Genomic DNA, 20,800 nt, shown 5'->3' on the forward strand with positions numbered 1-20,800 from the left:
TTGAGTCCCATATGTTCTTCAACTGAAGGAATGCTGTTCTTGTTTTGCCAATCTTAACCTTAACATCTGCATCATATTCCACTTGTTTATCAATTGTACTGCCCAGTTATCTAAAACTTTCTACCTCTTCCAGAGCTTGTCCATCAAATGTGATTGAACTGTTTTCCGTGTTGTATTTGAGCATCTTGCTTCTTCCTCTGTGTATGTTGAGGTCTGCTGATGCAGAGGCTGGCGCTACACTGTTTGTCTTGACCTGTATTTGTTGATGTGTATGGTATAGAAGAGGTCGGTCATCTAAGAAGACCAATTCGTGTAGCTACATCCAATCTGTCCATTTTGTTCCGCGCTTCCCGTCAGATGTAAAAGTCTTCATAATCCAGTCAATAACCAGAGGAAAGAGGAAGGGGGAGAGTAGACAGCCTTGTCTGACTCCGGTCCGAACTTCCGATGTATCTGTCAGATGTCTTCCATGCACCACGTTGCACTGTAGCCCTTCGTATGATTTGCGGATAATGTTGACAATCTTCTCAGGAGTTTCATAGTGTCGAAGAAGTTTCCATAATGTTCTTGTTATAACGTATGGCTTCGTAATATATATGAATGTGCAATTTAGGGAGGAGTGAATTTATTGATCGGACGCAAATGATACTTGAAATCGTACGAGCAGTCTTGAGTGCTATTCGGCCCTTCCTATCTGCCTAGCCCAGCCCGTTAAGTCCAGAACACAAATAACAGCCTCGGCAATATGAATCATTATTTACAAACATACTGGGTTTTTATACAAACCAAAGTAATCAATAAACTGATTATAACTCAAGAATCGTATGATAATAAATCAAAGATCAAAATAAAGCTAATGATAAGAGAAACACGAATATGAATAGTTTAGTTACGTAACAATTGTACAATAGGAAATAGGCATAATACATTGGTCGATAAATAGTCCTTAGAGTTACCATTCATAATTCACCAGGGGATATGACAGTTCTCCTGTCGACCCTGTCAAACGCCTTCTCATAGTCAATGAAATTGATATATAGTGATGGGTTCCATTCAACTGATTGTTCAACGATGATCCTTAGAGTTGTGATTTGGTCTGTGCATGACCGATCCTTACGGAAATCAGCCTGTTGATCTCGAAGTTGGGCATCTATTGTGTCTTCTATCGGTTTCAGTAACACTCTGTGGAAAACCTTTTCTGGTACTGACAGTAGTATGATTCCTCTGTAGTTCTCACATTTGCTCAGATCTCGTTTCTTTGGTATCTTGATGAGTTGTCCTTTTTTCCTAGTCTGTCAGCATTTATTATTCCTTTCAAAACTTTCTGAGTAGAACGTGGAACATCTTTGCAGTTTCTTCTATGTCTGACTTCAGTGTTTCATCTGGTATGTTGTTTGATCCTGCTACTTTCCAATACATGGTCTACTTGATGGACATGCTAATTACTTCCATTGCTGGTGTGGTGAAAGTTTTAGGAATCTATATTTTGAACTACAGGATTTTATCTTCATTAAATGGAAATATACAAAAAGTGACTCAACTTTTTAATAGTTTAAACCTCATCTGATAGAGTTTAACTGTAATTACTGAAATCAATGCTAAATTTAGAACTGAGTTTAAACGTTAATTAGTTTTTTCTGGTTAGTGTTTTTTAGCGAGTTGGTTTTCTACAGGATGTGGTCGCTAATCCCATGCCAAACCCTAATCTTTTATCCGGGCTTGGAACCGGTAGTCACTCTAAAAGAGCTACAGGCGGAGTTGTTAATTGGTTTACTGCATCTAAATCAGAAAAACTAGATGCTTTCTTTTTATTCGAGTAAACATGCTACTAACAACAAATAAGTAGCTCATTTATACTCATTCATTTTTTATGACGACTGGCATTACATAGTTGTGGTTCATAGAACATTTTATCTATTTTTACTCCCATTTTAGTGTATTGATTTGTTCTGCCCATTGTGATAGCATTATCTTGCTTTCTATGTTATATTCTCCTATATGTGCTACATTTTTATTCTGTTTATTTTAAACGAGTTGTATGTTTTCGTTGGTCCCCACTTTGATTTGTGATACAGACGTTTAACGTTTTCCAATTCACGTTGAATTCTGTAGCTTCAGACCTATTAATCTGCTTAAAGAATGAAATTTACGTTTGAGGATGTAGTATGCGTGATCCCGTCTAGCTATTTTTGACTATTAACCCCCCCTCCAGTTTATGCGAAAGGACAGAAATTCATTTATGATAACCACAGTGGGATCAGATTAACTAAAGTAGTGTCTAAGATACTAACATCTGTGTCGAGACCATAAATCACGGCGAACCAATCAGATCTTTAGATAGCAGGTATTGAATTTTGGCGTGAAGTGCAATCATCTATATGGCTATATAGTATTTAGTCGTTAGAGATGCTGTCAGTTTGTGATGAAGACTCTAACTTTAATTCCTTGTACCAATTTGTAACCTTCATTTAACCCTTATAAGGATGTGAATATTCTCAAAGTCATCTTGGCACTGCTCAGAAGTTGGAAGAAACCTAGGTGTGGTCTCAGCAAACCGTGTTATCCCTTCGTAAGATTATTGATTGTTAGTCTGAACCGTGTTAGTAGATACAGATGTTAGGTGACAAGATCCAGAATCGATCACAGTGCCACAGCTGCATTCAATATTTATTCTATTCTAGATCTGTACACTGTCTTTTAGAACCATATCCTTAATGTTTAATCATTCTCAATAGTACTCTAACTACATTATTTCAACTTCCTAGTTATTGAACTGCTTGTTAATTTTATCTCATTGTGCTAATATCATATGACAACTCGAATTGACGTACATTCTCCCCCCAGTCTCTGCGTTGATTCACACTTACTGGCTTACTGATCACATGATTAGTGATTTACCTTAGGCTAATTCGAATATATCCTATATCATTGCATTGAATTCTTTGTAAGAGTTCTTATATCATACCATCAGTTTCAAAAAACACTCCTCATCTTGAGAGATAATAAGAGAAAGACAGTTTTTTTTCATATATGAATTCCTATTTACTTATATATCGAATAAGTAGTTTGTTTTTTCTCTCTAATTTGATTCTTATACATTATATTACAATAAAGTAATAAGTATTAAGCTAAAATTTAAAAAAAATATCATGCAAAAGAAAACAATAATTAACTCTAATTATCTTGCATAGTAACAAGAATAGTAGTAATAATAGTAATGATAGTAATGGTAATAATAATAATAATAAGCATATTATACATACACAATATGTGAATAATTATGAGTAACTATGCGGTTTTCTTTTTAGACAAGAAAAGAAAATAATCAATGAAAGAGAACTTTTCACACAGTTTTCTTTTGTCTCTTTACATCAATCTAGTAGTTATGTGTATAAATCTAAGAATTCATTTGAACTTGAATTGGTGAACCATTCGAACGCATAATAGGATCCATTTTTAATCTATTGCCCATACGATAAATACTTTACTGTTATTTTCAAATAATTAAATAATAATAAGGAAAGATCAGGACTGAGGGGGGTTGGAGAATTTTGGTCGATATCCTATGCTTCATTGACGAGAGGGGGGTAACAGGCATAAGTAACCAAGTAAGTAAGTAAGTCATAATAAGGAAGGATCAGGACAGAGTGGGTTGGAAAATGTTGGTTGGCGGTCTATGCTCCATTGTGGAGGGGAGGATAACAGGCATAAGTAACCAAATAAGTAAGTAAATTGTTTAAATAAATGAATTTGATTGAATCTTTTCTTTGTTTGTTTGTTTTTTTCAAAAAAAGGCACTTTTATTAATTTCATTATTGATTAATTCTTCATTACGATGAAATTTATCATATTCATCTTTACGTTTTAAAATTTTTTCACGTCTCATATGTTCTTTATAAAAATCAGCAAAATTATTGACAATAATTGGTATTGGTAATGCTACTACTAATACACCACATATACAACAACATGCACCAATTAATTTACCTAATATTGTTCTTGGTAACATATCACCATAACCAACTGTTGTCATAGTGATAGTAGCCCACCAAAATGCTGATGGTATACTACGAAACATTTCAGAATTTTCATCTTTTTCAGCAAAATATACTAAACTAGAAAATAATACAACACCTAATGCAATTAATAACATAAGTAAACCAAGTTCTTTATATGAACGTTTAAATGTATAACCGAGGGCTTGTAAACCAGTTGAATGTCTAGCAAGTTTAAATATACGTAGAATACGTAGAATACGAAAAATTTGTACAATTTTTCTTAAAGAATGTAATGATTCATTATGATGTCGTGTAACAACTTCGACCAGTAATACATGTATATAAAAAGGTAATATAGCAATTAAATCAATAATATTGAGAATACGTTTAAGGAACTTTAACTTATTCGGTGAACACCATAAACGTAGTACATATTCTAATGTAAACCATGAAATACATATTGTTTCAACAATATCTAAATATGGATTATCAGTTAATTCATTCGGTGAGTGATGTGAAGTACTAGTAGTAGTAGTATTAGTAGTATTATGATCTGTATCAGTATGTAGCTCTGTCTCAATATATTTGATCATTGTAGTGTTAAGTTGTATTTCAGGCATTGTATTCAATGTTAAACTGATTGTAGATAATAGGATAAATATGATTGAAACAATTGCAAATACCTGAGTGGAATGAAATAGATAATAAAAAAACAGTAAAGAAAAAAAATTAGTAGTTTGATGAATACAAACCAAAAATGTAATTGGATTTAATGGCAAACAACACGAACTGAACTTAGTTGGACAACCAATAAAAACTAATAAGCAGTGGATAGCTCTTTGATCCTAGTATGAGAATTCTTAACAGTGTGTACCTGAAAGAACTTCGGAGATAGAAATCAGAGCCTTCAGGTATCAAACTAAGCTCTCACTAATGATTAATTCTGAGAGATAACTCCTGGAGTCCTAGTGAGAAACTTTGACAAGAGATGTTCAAACATGTTGTATATGAGTGAATTATCCGTTATTGACATTGGACGTTCATTGGACAGTTATGCAAATTGAAAAAAGTTAGACATATAAATCATTGTTTCATTCTATAATGACTGAATGTAATGGAGTTAAAAGAGGGCACTATGTTACTTATTCTTTTATTAAAAAATATACCGAATGTTTGGCTATTATCTCAGATACAAATACTATTTTCCAACCTACTATATATGTATATGTATATCTGTTACTTAACAAACATCATGGGATATGTAACTGTTTAATCCCGACAATGTCTTAATTTATGACTTTTAAAAAATACTTTAAAAAATATTCCTTATATATAGTTAAAATCATGAGTCAATTGAAGCTAGACAACCATGGAAAACCTGGGAGCACTGAACGGCCGTTTTGTCCTATTATGGGACTCCTCAGCATTGTGCATCCATGATCCCACCTCACGGGATTCGAACCCAGGATCTATCAGTCTCACGCGCTAACACTTAACTTCTAGACCCTCGAGCTGGCCGACATCCAACGGTGTTAATGTCTAACTTCAACCAATCCGCGAAGTTTTAGAAACCATTCACCAATGTCTTCAGTGAGTAGATATCTCCCAACAGACTTGGTTGAACTCCACCCCCTTAAAAGATATTCGTTTAATAATTTATCACCTTAACGCATATCTCCAGCTTAGTTTAAAGGTGAATGTTAGCTGACCATGGCTTGTAATTTCGTTGTTCATTAGATAAACAAATGATAGATTCCTACCCTTGAAACAAACAACGCTCTTTTAAAGCATAAAACTTCCATAATCTAGCATCTAAGTCGTTATCATTTAACTATTCAGTCAAATAAATTAATCTTTTTGTATTTGTAAACACATTAAAACATATCAAATTAGTAGCATTTGAACAGCAGTATGGATTCGGTGATGTAACGTTGGTTGTCGTTCTATGATCAACTATAGTGAAAATACAAAGTCATTCAGTAATTATGTACTATCTATTTTTAGATTTCAATTGGTAGGAATCTGTTTTTTTTTATTTTTACAATTTCTTCTGACAGACATTTTCTGACTGTGAAAAATTCTATAAGCGAAGATGGATAATGGCTAGCAGTGGAATCCAGTTTGACGCACGTTTCGTCCTATATGAGAATCGTCAGATGGATGTACCTGCATCTCAGAGTTGATGTTCACTCTAGGACTCGAACCCAGTATCTTTCGCTTCAAACGTCATAGTGTTATCCACTCAGCTACTGAGTACTAATAGCCACTTGCTTGTACAATGGAATGAAGTTTAATTCAATTATTATCGTTTGCTTGAATCCTCCCATTGATGTTTAGGATTGCAACTGGCCAGTCTTTAATTGGCATATGTGCATACTGTACGTATTGCTTCGATATTATTTATAATACTTGTTAATTAAGGCAATATCGAGGCAATACGCACAGTATGCACATATGCCAATAAGAGACTGACCAGTTGCAGTCCTAAACATCAATGGGAAGATTCAAACAAACAATACTAAGTGAATGTGAAAAATTTTATTCAATGAAAAATATCAAATTGAGAAGTAATTTGATCTACTAATACGAATTTTGATCGGATCTATATAATCGACTATTTGAGGCGATGTCATATTTTGACAGTCATCATTCAGCTTAAAAACGGTTGACTTTTGAATACTTTCTGATAGATTCATATTAGTTTGCCTTCTCAAAGTTCTGTAAAATAAACCTCATGTTTAATATATTCTTGCACACTTGTAAAGGGTTTGTAATTTCTACATTACTGTAATCTCTATCTGAACTTAATCACCCAATGGAAAACACACTGATGTTGGGAACAAAAGTAACCAGGTTGGATTTTCATTGTGAACATCAACATTAGAATGTAAGTATAACCCATTAATGATGAAATATATGTTTCAGATTTCACTGCTCATCACTATCGAATTTCATTATTATTGATTATATTATTCCTTTTGTTTATTAGGATTATTAGCTAAGTTACGAGAGTAAATTTTATCATAGAGATCAATTAGGAACATCAGGATAAATGAATAGTATCAATTCAATTATATAAATGAAGACTATTTAACATAAATGTTAATGAGATAATACAAAGTGAATAAAACATACCCTTTTAAAACAATAAAACTAATATTGAGAAAATTAGAAATACATTTTGTATGAACAGAGATGGGTAAACTGTGGTAAAACTAGATTTATGCTAATAAGTACAAACTAAGAAACTGTGTTTGAATTCACTTGGTGTTGTTTACTTATATCTTCCTATTGTTTTTGGACTCGTCAGCTGGATGTACCTGCATCTCAGAGTTGGAGTTCACTCTGGGACTCGAACCCAGTACCGTCCGCTTCGAAAGCCACAGCGTTATCCACTTGGCTACTGAATCCTGATAGCCACCTGCTTGTGCAATGGGGTGAAGTTTAAATTCACTTGGTGTTGTTTACTTATATCTTCCCAATGTTATTTAGGACTGCAATAATCAGTCTCTTGTTGGCATATGTCCTGTGTGTTTTTGTATAAACACTATTAATTTTCATTTGTAACTAAGTAATCACTGATATACATTTTTTAAGATAGATCTACATAAAAACCATTCATTCGTTTCTTCCTACTGTGAGACTCCTCAGCAGTGCGCATCTACGGTCCCGCCTCACGAGATTCGAACCCAGGATCTATCAGTCTCTCACGCGAGCGCTTAAATACTAGACCACTGAGCCGGTCGGCATCCAACGATGTTAATGTCTAACTTCAACCAGTCCAAGAAGTTGAGCAACCATTTCACCAATGTCTTCATTGAGTTACTATCTCACAACAGACCTGGTTGAACTCCACTGATCACTGCTTCTCACTAGAACTCCAAGAAACACTTCTGGAAGCCAGTCACTATTGAGCATATGATCATTATCAGAAGGTAGTTTTGTGGAGATTTTAGTAATTTTATGTAGTTGAAATCATGAGTCAATTGAATATCATGAGATTACTACTATTATAAATGAGATTTGTCTAATAAATATCTTAGTTTTTTTGAATACTGAGGTTTTTTCCCATCATAATTGGACGCTAATAATACTAGTCTCTCTTTTAATTAATAGTACAACTCAAAGTGTTCGAATTGTGTTAAAGTAATTATCGCTAGATGTTAGTTATATTAGTAATTATTCATTAGAATTGATAAGTCTTGCTGATTGAACGCTATATTCAGATCCTAAGCTAGTCTTATACCCTCAAGTTAGAACTACACAGCGACTTGAACACGAAAGAAAAGTCACAAAACATGCGAGAAACACTGTACTCCAAAGGATCATTTATAAACAGAAAATATAGGGTTTTTATAGTAATTTAGGAGTACTTGGGTTTTCCTGAAAGTTCTAGAATACTACTAAACATAGTAGCAGTGTAGTAATCAGCCAATCAGAAATTCTACATGTGACTTTTCATCTTCGCGACATTTCTATAGCAAAACTTCTAATCAAACGCTGATAGGTCAAAATGCTTCTTAATGTTTCCTGAGATTGTCATGTCTATTGCGAGAAACTTTCTGGATTATCCCAACACCCCCCTCTTTTTTTTCTGAAGATCCGGGGTCGGTATCCAGACTGCATTTGCCAACTTTGTCCCCCCCCCGAAACAATGTTAGATCTTCAACGTGTACGAACTGTGTTGAAGTAATTATCGTTAGATGTTAGCTATGTTCGTAATTATCCACCAGGGCTATAGAATCTAATTATAGATATAATGAATTGGATTATGTTTTAATTTTTGGTTAAGTATATCATTTTTAGACATGGAAAGAGAAAACATGTACAATATAACTTTCTATATAATGAAATGAAACAACAGTTTGATTACATAATATGTAAACTATGTGGTTGTTATTGAAGAAAGATTAGCGCTTTTAAATTTAGATAAATAGACTCATAATTTTTGTCAGAGTTTCGTTTCCTGAGCTGAATGGTTCGGCCATGAAGCTTACTATGTCATTTAAGTTACTTTGCATAAAACTAACAGTTTACTCGGTCTACATTGATAAAGGTACGGAAAGATAATGAAAGCATCACGACTAAACCAATTAGTTCACAGAATCAGACCATCGAAATCATGCACATGAGATACAAATGCTCTTGATCATTTCATAACTTTGCATTAGGAATTTGTCTTCACATAACAATAATGTATCATCTTCAACTGATGTTGTTTTTACAGAATAAACAGTTAAGAAGCAAACGTTTGTATTACAATAATGACATCTTTCTTCAACATATTATATACAAAAAAAAATCATATTTTTCTAAGATCTGGTGTTTGATCTAATGGTAATGGTTCTGGCAAGTCCTAGACTTGGTTAAAATGCGTACTGCGTATAAACAACTTATATTTTCTATTATTAATTCTGTTTGAGCACTTACATTTAATTAAGTGATAGTCAGTGGTCTAGGGGTTAGGCGTTCGTGCGCGAGACCGAAAGGTCTTAGGTTTGAATCCCGCTCGCGGGATCATGAATGTGCACTGCTGAGGACTCCCATACTAGGACAAAACAGCCGTTTTATAATAAACATTATACAATACAATAAAATAAACTGATAGATATCAATCTAATGTTAAAACTAAAGTTTACTTTTTTTAGCGAAAGAGTACAATAAAATATTTTTATCGATTTATATTGATTGGATATGAATGAAATAGCTTCTAGGGGAAAATCAGTAATTTCGTACAAATTGATCCTTTTGAAAAATTTAGACATAATAGAAACAGGTAAAATTGACTTGGTATTGTTTGTTTGAATCTTCCCATTGATGCTTAGGACTGCAACTGATCAGTCTCTTATTGGAATATGAGGATACTGTGCGTACTGCCTTGATATAGCCTTAATTCACAAGAATTATAAGCAAAGATGAATCCAGGACGCGTGTTTCGTCCTATTTGTGACTCGTCAGCTGGATGTATCTGCATCTCAGGGTTTATGTTCACTTTGGCAATCGAACCCACTACCTTTCTCGTTAAATGTCATCGTGTTATCCATCTTTGCTGATAATAAGAGAAACAGGGTTCAAGAAATAGAATGTATTCATAATTTAATTTCAAGGGTTCTTATCAGCTGTCAAATTATAATACAATCTCCTCTACTATGGATTACTAATTTTCAAGATACACATCAATCGTATTCATGTATAATCGCAAATATTGTGATCTATCTATTATGCTTCAGAATTTGAGTTAATTGATCCATGACAACCTCCCTATGGGACTGAGACATTTAAAACTGTACAATGAATGTACACCTACGATTCGATAATGAATATTATAGATAATTGGTTGGTATATATATCAGTATAGAGGCATGACAAAAAACTAATTAGAAAGAAATTTCTTTGCTCTGTCCGTTCTTTTTGCAAAATGATCATTATTTGGTGAGTAGTAACATCTCTGTCTAGTTCATTAGTACTAACGGAATTCTATCAACCATGTTACATTATAGCTATTAATCCACTTTACTGGACATCATGTGTAACATATTTTCATGTTGGTTTTTGGAGAAAGTGGAGAAATTGGTCTCTGTAAGTTTTAAATATATGCTAGTCAACTAATCAGTCTATGCTATTATTACTTTATCTCTAATGACCGTTATTTTTGAACACTATAAAAATAAAAGGGATTTAACAGTGATGGAATGGAACCCCACATTAGTAATCATGAATATTCATAAAATCATCAAACTAAACATACAGTTACATTTTGTTAAAACTATGTCTTAATGTTATATCGTGTGAGTGCGTGCGCGTCCTGTTTGATATATGAACGTGCTGATCCCTGCCAATCAGAGATCTGTGAATTATCGATCAGAGCTATTGATACATAAAGGCCGTATCAGCTATCTTGAGTACTTATCAGTCCTGCTTTCTGCCTAGCCTAGACTAGCCAGTTAAGCCCAGAACACCAATCTCAGCCTCTGCAATATGAATCATTAATTCTCAAACATAATGGGTTTATATACCAAACAAACAGACCACATCTTACCATAAAATAGAAAATAACATTTGTACAAGATTCAGCCAAATGTGGCTGTGAATAGGGGGAACAGTAATTAATGGACTAGGGATAACTCAAGAATGGTAAATCGTATAATAATGGTCTATAAATCAAAATGAAGCCTATAATAAAAGGGAACATGAATATGAATAGCTTAGTTACTTAACAATTATACAATAGGAAATATACATATCATATTTGGTTCATAAATAGTCCTAAAAGTTACCATTCATAAATCTCCACGGGATATAACACTTAACTTATAAAGCAAAGATGGACAGTGGCTAGCAGTGGAATCCAGTTTGACGCGCGTTTCGTCCTATATGAGAATCGTCAGCTGGATGTATCTGCATCTCAGAGTTGACATTTAATCTGGGACTCGAACCCAGTACCTTTCGCTTCAAACACCATCGCGTTATCCACTCAGCTACTGAGTACTAATAGCCACTTGCTTGTGCAATGGGGTGAAGTTTGAATTCACTACTTGGTATTGTTTTGTTTAAATCTTAGCTTAATAAACTTATTACAGAACAATCAAAAAAGTCTTCAAATAGAAGAATGTAAACGAATAGAAATGAAAAAAACAAAAAAAAAACAGGAAAAAGGAGAATCGAAAGATATTTTAAATTAATTAACTTATAATTAAATTTTACCTTAAAACAATAAAAATAAATCTATTTTTAATCATTAATTATTTGATTGTTTCCAATCAGTATGGTAACCGAAGTACGCACAGTACTACTTAAGACAAGCTTGTTACATCAATTTATACATGTATATACCTACTTTAAGGAGTATATAAGTAAGTATTAGCTAGGTATTGACTTAAGTAAAAACTTTGCCTGGGAAAAAAAAAGAGAAAGAACTTTCAAGTAATATCAAATGTTTTTCATGTATGTAATGAAAGATAATTCATTTATGCATTTTTAATCATTTATATTAAAGAAAACATTTTTATTTTTATGAGTATGGTAATGTTATATCTTGAAGAGGATCATGAAGGGTAACTCTTGAGGACTATTTATGAACCAAATATGGTATGTATATTTCCTATTGTTAAATTGCTAAGTAACTAAGTTATTCATATTCATATTCCTTTTATTATAGGCTTCATTTTGACCCATAGAGTGTTACTGTATGATTTACCATTCTTTAGTTATCCTCAATCTAGTAATTACGGTCCTCCACATTCACAGCCACATTTGGCTGAATCTTGTACAAACGTTATTTTTTATTTTGTGGTACGATGTGGTCTGTTTGATTGGTATATAAACCCAGTATGTTTGAGAAATAATGATTCATATTGCAGAGGCTGTTATTTGTGTTCTAAACTTAACTGACTAGGCTAGGCAGATAGCAGGACCGATACGTACTCAAAACTGCTCATATGGCTTTTGTGTATCATTGCTCTGGTCGATAATTCACTGCTTTCTAATTGGTGGCGTCGTCATGTCATATATTAATAGGGTACTCAGGCACACAAGTTATAACAATTAGGATTGGATTGTTTCGTATGAGGGGTTTCTAAAGCCTATCGAATAAATCATGGCAATCCAGTCTTCTAATAGTTAATAGTTAGGCGCTCACTATGAACGCCGTGGGTCTGATTCTTGATGGAATTGTTGATATGCACTACTGATCTAGAATTCAAAAACTATCCAGTACTTCCTGATTTTAAAATGATTGCATAACTAAGGTCAATACGTAACGTTAACTATGAAAAACTTAACAATTTTCACAACATTCTATATTAATAACAATCATTTACTTATGAGTGACCGATTTGCAGAGATAATTTGTGGAGTTCTATTGAGTATCTGTTTCCATTGAAGTTCAATTAGGTCGAGGATAAGGTATTCACCTTCCAATGGGATTGAAATACGATTACGTAGTATCACAAATTGATTAAAGTTGTAAATGTTAAGCATTGAAAGTTCTGATTTCGATTGTTTTTAGGGTCGTAGATGTTTACTACTGATAAGTCAGTCATATACTAGAACGAAATAATTGTTCAGTATTTCCAGTTTTCATTGACCATATAACTAAAATCGGTCTATGATGTACATTATCATTTTATGTATTGAGTTTGTTTTCACTCAACTAAGTAAACAATGTAACTGAAGGAATCTATTTTACAATAACGCGATGACGTTTGAAGCGAAAGGTACTCGGTTCGAGTACCAGAGTGAACATCAACTCTGAGATGCAGGTACATCCAGCTGACGAGTCCCAGATAGGACGAAACGCGTGTCAAACTGGATCCCACTGCTAGTCACTATCCATCTTTGCTTACCATGCTTGTGAATTTAGGCTATATCGAGGCAATACACACAGTATGAACATATGCCGATAAGAGATTGACCAGTTGCAGTCCTAAGTATCAATGGAAAGATTCAAACAAACAATATTAAGTTGAATCTATTTTACAGTAGTTATACATTCAATCAGTTCAAAGATAAAGGGCGGAACAACAACTAGTGAACACATTATAGTTTACATTTATTTATGTTCTATTCGCGTTAAACTTGATCATTTATAGTTTCCTAAACAAAAAAACTAGTATTACTTTAATGGACAGATTATCATTTCATTTCTCAACACATAAAAGTAACCGACTTTGAAAAATATACCTATATGAATAGTTTTCAGTACAGTATAATTGTAGCGAACAGGAACCTCAGTGGGGACAATCGAACGTATTTCAGCACAAACTACAGACTGTCTCACTAAAATCTGATAACCATACAGTAATAAACAGTTAATTTGCAAACTATCAATCAATTGTCTCAATCTTAACTGTTCCTTCAGCAAATATCAGTCCGTCTTCTCTGATCTCATTGTTCATGCATTTTCATACCGATTGCGCTTCATTCCTGTTCTTTCCTTATCGATCTTCTGTCAAAATACATTCTATGCCTGACCATCACCATATACTACTTATGTCGATATAAGTAGCCCACACCACATTATGATCTAAGTATACTTGTTAAAAAACTTGCAAATATCTCATATCGGATCCATAATGTTCGGAATTTTGTATATTGCTAATTTATTCGGTAAGTGTATTCTAATCTTGTACTATGAGTCTCCTAAATACATAACTCTATACTATTAAAAAAAATTCAATGTATTATCTTTCATCCTTAGAAATTTGTTGTGGAGACCCAGAAATTTTCTCGAAAAAAGCTAAAAAGTGCCCTAAATATGCTGAGAAACATCTAGTCCAATTAGTATTCGATAGAAGTTTTACTAGAAACAGAGTAGATGTCAATACAAGCAAATCTCCGTCCGGTATGAGACGCATGGCTCCAAGCTGCTGTAACGCCCTAGGCTCTCTCACGCCAACGAGCTTAGCTATCACCTCAAACTGCCCTACATAGCTACCAGTGTCTCTATCTTCAGGCGGCCATGGCGCTTTCACCATGGTCCTTGAGGCAACACTAAATGATAGACATCAATGAGCAAAAAGGAAGTTTATTTTCGTGAGGTTACAAACTATTTACATAATACACATGTATAGTCTTTAGTCGTCCATTTTCATCTTACGATGTGTACTGCCATCTGAACAGCTACTCGTCTTGTATCCAAATGTTCTTCCAACGCTGTACTTTCAATGTACTGAAATTCTACATTACGTTGTTGTAACTTCGACTTCATGTTCTACTATATACTACTTCTAAACAATCCTGTGGGTAGAGTCCACTGAACTTGAACTTAACATCTCTCTTAAGGTTGAAATGTCTCTGTAGTAAGAATTTTAGAAGTTGAATGAGAAAACAGAACATAAAAACTAGTCAATTAAGGTAAATAATTTCAATGAAATAACATTAAAATTGAATTTAATATAGTTTCTGCATTGTCTATTCATAATATCATAACTGCCTTTAAGTATTGATCGTGTTAAAGTCTTGAAACTTTCTATTGTTCAGCTTGAAAGCATACGAATCGATCCCGTCTTCATTCTTATATTGTTTATATAATTGTGATGCGGATTAGAATAACAGACTCTTGGTAACAACTGAATTTGTTTATCTATTGAGGATACATGTCTAAAGTGACCGATGAATTCATTTCCGAAAATCAACTAATAAAGCATTCATATACATTGAAAAAATACAACCTTTATAACTTTTCAGTGATCTAATGAATAGTACTCGATTCAATGAAATGATGATATTGTGTTCCATTATTATTATTATTATTATTATTATTATTAGTTTTATTCAATATTATAATTTTGGCACAATATAGAATTCTCAGCACAAAGTACTTCAACAAGTTTCCGTTTCTTACTTCTTCGTCCTTCCTGACGATAAATATTGAGTGATCGCCAGTTAGAAGTTAGCAGCCCAGTCAATCGACATCTAAATAATGTACATTCTTCTCGCTGTATATTTCTAGCAACCACGATATCTCTGATTAGGCATTCTGTAACTTTTACAGCGAAAGGTTGTACACTTTTCAGAAACGCACCTGAATAGGTTTTGCGATTAATAGCCATAATAATGCATTAAAACAAACAAAATTAGATAACTTGTTGAAATATCTAGATAACAGGAACAGGAACAGGTAGCCAAGATGTTCCATACTGATTATCATATATATCTAGTTGTATTCATCTTATATTAGACGAACCAGTATCTTGTAAGGAGTCAAGTTGAATGTTCTAATTATTCAGTTATAATAAATGATCCTAACTTCTTAGTTACCACATTACAATCCATTTACATTACATTTAGATTACAATATGAATTTTACTACTAATTCCAAATGATATTCAGTTCCTTTCTTTTTTTCTCTCTTTTTTTTCTTTTCTTTATCTCATTGTTAACTGGTAATCGAATAAGATAAGTCAACATTATCTAAAATAGACTAACGATACTACTAATATGAAACAAACTATAAATTATACTTAGAAACAAACCAAAAAAAAAAAAAAAATCGATTTCTGATCAAAAAAAAATCTAAAAAATGATTTTACTATTTTATTGTATATCCGTTTTCATATCTATATATCATATCGATAAGAGAGAGAGAAAGAAAAAACCCCCTTTCAAAATTATTGATTCCAATATAGTTTCTTTGATATAAAGCAATTACACCTGCATAGTGATTAGCATAATATCAATAATAGTTTGAAAAAAAATAATAAATCAGTAAATCAATACATTTCTCTTTAGTCATAAATCATCATAATAATAACATGGTGTATCTTATTTTCATTCGATTTGTTGTTACTATGTAATGGTTTGATTATGAAAACCAAAAGAGAGAAAGAGAGCCAGATAGGGAGAGAGAGAAGGAGAAAGAGAAAGTAGGAAGATGATTAGAGTACTTGTATACTACTTATATTTGTATAGTTTCTTACAACATAATGTAAATATATATATATATATATATATACAAGGTATGAATACTTAAGAGCAAACTGAAAAATGGAAAGATAATCTAAGCTTTGAACAATAAATACATGTATAATATAATCCATTTGACTGATTAGTTATCCCATTCATTTGTAGTATAGCCTAACTAGTATCATATTGGTTTATTGATTATTTGGAAAAGGATACTGATTGTGTGTGTGTGTTTTTTAAAAAAAACCGAACATAATTGATAATTATTTACACATTAGAAAAGTACCAAACCATTTATTTTGGTAATAACGATAAATAAACCTTAGAAACATAAATACCTTACTTATGGGCAAAAAAAAAAGGAATGTTTTCAAAAACATTCTAAACAAAACATTTGTAAGAGGTTAGGTATTTAAAAATAATTGGTTAAGATTTTGAATCTCAGGAGAAGTGGTTCATCTTTCATGAATGCACTGTGGTATAGGCTACTTATATCGACATCAGTAGTATATATCGTGAGTAAGGAATAGAATATCTGACAACAGAAGATTGAGAAGATCAAGAAGAGAGGAACAGGAATAAAAAGCGATTGGTATGGAAATCCAGGAACAATGAAGCCTGAGACAATTAAAGAACATTTTGCGAATAGAGTATCAGAGTATGGTTTTTATATTTTATCAAGCAACGATGTAATTAGTGCTACATATGTAGTTGGTTGTCCTCACCTGTATTCTCATTCACTACAGCACAACGGGACTTTTAGATGTATACAGATTAAGTCTATAGACCATATATCACTTTCTACTATTTTGGAATGCTATTTAGATTAGTGGTTGTATTTCAACTAGAATTCAACCAGAGATCAATTATCATAAAATGATTTTTAACTCTTTGATGTTTTCCACTATTGAAAACGATAGTCGATTGACTAAATTTTACATAGTTCAGTGATTAATTAATTGACATCTTACAGACATTATCTCATTAGTTACTAAAGAGAAGCGAAAATAATTCATTATATTTAAATGTCAATTAACTTCCTCAGAAGGGGTGTTATGTGGAGATTTTAGTAATTTTATGGTTGAAATCATGAGCCAATTAAAGCTAAACCATCATGGAAAACCTGGAAGCACTGGACAGTCGTTTCGTCTTATTGTGGGACCTATCAGCAGTGCGCATCCACGATCTTGCGTCTTAAGATTCGAACCCAGGACCCATCAGTCTTGCGCGCGAGCGTTTAACTTTCTTTCTGTAACGTCACGAAACATAGAGCCTATCGAAGAAGTCTTTATTCAGTATCATCAAGCTCAAGGCATCATTCTATTTGAGGAATTTTCCAACTACTGTTATCGACCATAAACGGTTTAATTTAGCTATTAACCTTAAACGACACTAATATCTGAATAGAGGTTGTTTATTTAAATTCGTAAGAATTAGATAAAGCGGCAAATAGATTATTAGATCGTTAAATCAGACGGATTGACGATGAGTTCTATTGGTAACAGATTGAATTTCGCCTAAATTTAAACTTTTGCATTAGAAGGTAAATTGTTTTCATTGAATAGTAATAGGTAGTTGTTTTATTTGTGCTAATCGAAAGCTTGAGTTAACATTGACATTGTAATTAAGGTTAGCTTCCCTAGCCTTATGTTCCATGATTATTTAGTCTGATGCTTACTTAATTTGTCCAATAAATACATAAACTAAAGTCGTCAAAAAAGATGAGCTGGAAAACACCTACGGTCTGATGAACAGCGTCTTTGATGACAAGAAGTTCATAATGGAACAGAAATCAAATAAACAAACATTCTGCGATACATTAATCACCAGAAACGACACAGGGAAACTGGAGACTCAAGTACATCAGAAGTCCATACAGATTAAATTCTAAATCATAGTAGCAACAACCCATGAGCTCACAAAATCAGCTGCGTAAAAACATAAATTTCTACGATCCATTGAGCTAATAAATTAAGCAATATGTGAATTTATCGACTTTAACTACTACAGTTATGCTTAACATTACTTGCTTGGCTCCTTAATATCAGCTTATCTATTTGCTAAACAAATGTTATTAGGATTCTGCATTTGTTTTCAGTAAAAATATACTCTACTGACGAACCAAAATGTTTTAAGATAGCGTCTGTTGAATTATAACGCAAAATTACAAACTAAACGGCAGATAGCTTGTATACTTTCCTGAGCTGAGTAACAATTGTCCGTAAATAGTTCTTAAGATGTCTAAGAATAATAAGCGGATGTTTTACAATGACACATTGAACATGATAAGATGTTTAAGCTAAATTTCAAGAACTTATTCTAATGCAGCTTGTATCTCAAACAACAATTGATCGTTGAAGTTAGATGATGTAATGCTAGTCATTATCAAAGATGTTTTTTAGTTTCTTTAAGGAATATTTAGCCATTAGAACCAAGTCGATACAAGAGAATTACTCACTTAAGTATGGTATATGCAGCCAGGGACTGGGTTAACGGGGATAATTAGAGAGTGTATTGGTTATAATCAAGGAGTAATAGTTTGTACGGATTATTTTGTTGACATTATGTTGAGACAGTGTAGTCATATTAAAAGAAATATTTTCATCTGTACAAAGACTCTAAATATAAGATAAACTAATATCAATCTAGACAAGCTTTTTTGCATCACACGTAAGCTGATTTTAATATCAATGAACCTATTGCGAACTTTCATAAGTTTATTATTCATATAGGAAGTGAACATGGATTCTAATCAATGAAGTATTCTGTAAAAGTTATTCATCTATATTAATTGAATTCTGATTAGTTCATAAGCCGCTCGAGGTTGTCATTACAGTATACTTAATCTACATACTCAGCAATAAAAATCAAATGGTACAACTTGTTTCTGGAGGATGAGTTTAGTTTCTTTTTTTGAAAAAAAAAAGAACCGTTCTATTAAATGAGTGATCATTTCTTATGATTAGATCACAATGTAAAGTGGCGATCTTATCCTCCTATTGTTCATAAGGTGGGAAACCACCTTGATTTTTCACTTCAGTCAATATTCAAATGTATTGGTTCATATTCACTTTGAGCATTATAACTGTAATCTTAAATAGTAATAATAATATACTTGTGATCGAATAGCAAATAGTGTTAAAGGAATCAACGCAGAATCCAATGATAAATTTATAAGAACTTTCGTTTAAATTAGAGCGAATAGTTTCACAGTATTTGGGTGCCGAGTTGATGTAAGACATTAAATAGGAATAATATATTTGTAAAATCTCAGCGAATGAATTTGAAATAAATCCAACGTTTTGCCCGGCAATCTGGTCGAAGCTTTTTCAAGGAGATATAATCAAACATCAAAATTATCGAATATAAATAGGTAGTACATGGTTCTCCGGTTTTAACGCTGATTGGATGACTTATTCAGTATACACTGAACCAGAGAACCATGTACCTCTTTATATTCGATAATGTTGATGTTTGATTATATTTCCTTGAAGAAGCTTGGACCAGATTGCCAGGCGAAACGTTGGATTTACTAAAAATTCATTCGCTGAGATTTTACCAAATATATTATTCCTATTTAATGCCAATGATAAATTGTTTCTCAATTATGTTAATTCATTTATCGATTTTACAAATGGTATACACATGCTAGATTATCGATTAGTTGCCAACTTATTTTATTTAACAACCTGTTACCCTAAAGATGCATACCGATATGGAAAAAAGCGGAAGTTTATCCTCAGTGCATTAATGAATTGTTAACTGGGTTGTGAAGAAAATATAAGGGTTTGTTGAATAGAAAGTTTCGCTTAGTAATTTTTTAATTCGTCTATTCAAGATTTCCACAGTTGTATTGCCCTTAAATTCATCCAGAACAGATTACATTGGTCACATAAGGCAATGGATTTTTAAATACGCTTTGGAACATTACATAACATGAATTCTAAAAAAGGGATGTAAAATTATCATTCGAATCTACTGATTGACAGAACATTTAAAATGATATGTTAAAGTGTAGTGTGGGTTGCTTACATCCACATAAGTAGTATATGACGATGATCAGTCAGAAAATGTAGTTCACTATGATATCGATAAGAAAAAAACGGGGACGAGACGTAATTGGTATGAAAATAAATGAACAATAATAGTCGTAGAGCACGGACTGATATTTTCAGAAGGAACGGTCAAGAATAAGACAATTAATTAATATCAGATATTAATCAACATATGCTCACTAATGACTAGCTTCAAGAGGTATTTCCTGGAGTTCTAGTGAAATGCACTTAGCATTCACTTAGCATTGTTTTGTTTGTATCTTCCCATTAGTATTCAGGATTGCAACTGGTCAGTCTCTTATTGGCCATATGTGCATACTGTGCGTATTGCCTCGATATAGC

General features: G+C 32.8%; 1 protein-coding gene and 2 non-coding genes across 3 annotated transcripts in view; all 3 read right to left on the reverse strand.

Moving 5' to 3' along the window:
• Window positions 1–3,784: 3,784 nt before the first annotated feature.
• On the reverse strand, window positions 3,785–4,618 carry Smp_035870 (putative voltage-gated potassium channel; the record flags this gene model as incomplete). Its single annotated transcript, XM_018798301.1, has 1 exon — window positions 3,785–4,618. The coding sequence occupies one exon, from the start codon at window positions 4,616–4,618 to the stop codon at window positions 3,785–3,787; it is 834 nt and encodes a 277-aa protein (XP_018653256.1).
• Window positions 4,619–7,334: 2,716 nt separating this feature from the next.
• On the reverse strand, window positions 7,335–7,409 carry Smp_tRNA_01992_Pseudo_TCG.1.1. The gene has a single exon. It is a non-coding gene (tRNA).
• A 13,332-nt stretch (window positions 7,410–20,741) lies between these two features.
• The window catches only part of Smp_tRNA_01811_Pseudo_TTG.1.1, a 429-nt gene continuing 370 nt past the window's right edge, over window positions 20,742–20,800 (reverse strand). The window contains exon 1 of the tRNA in view: window positions 20,742–20,800. This exon is cut by the window's right edge and continues 370 nt beyond it. This is a non-coding gene — a tRNA.

This window comes from Schistosoma mansoni, chromosome 6, assembly GCF_000237925.1.
Source record: "Schistosoma mansoni strain Puerto Rico chromosome 6, complete genome".
In the NCBI taxonomy this organism is placed as follows: domain Eukaryota; kingdom Metazoa; phylum Platyhelminthes; class Trematoda; order Strigeidida; family Schistosomatidae; genus Schistosoma; species Schistosoma mansoni.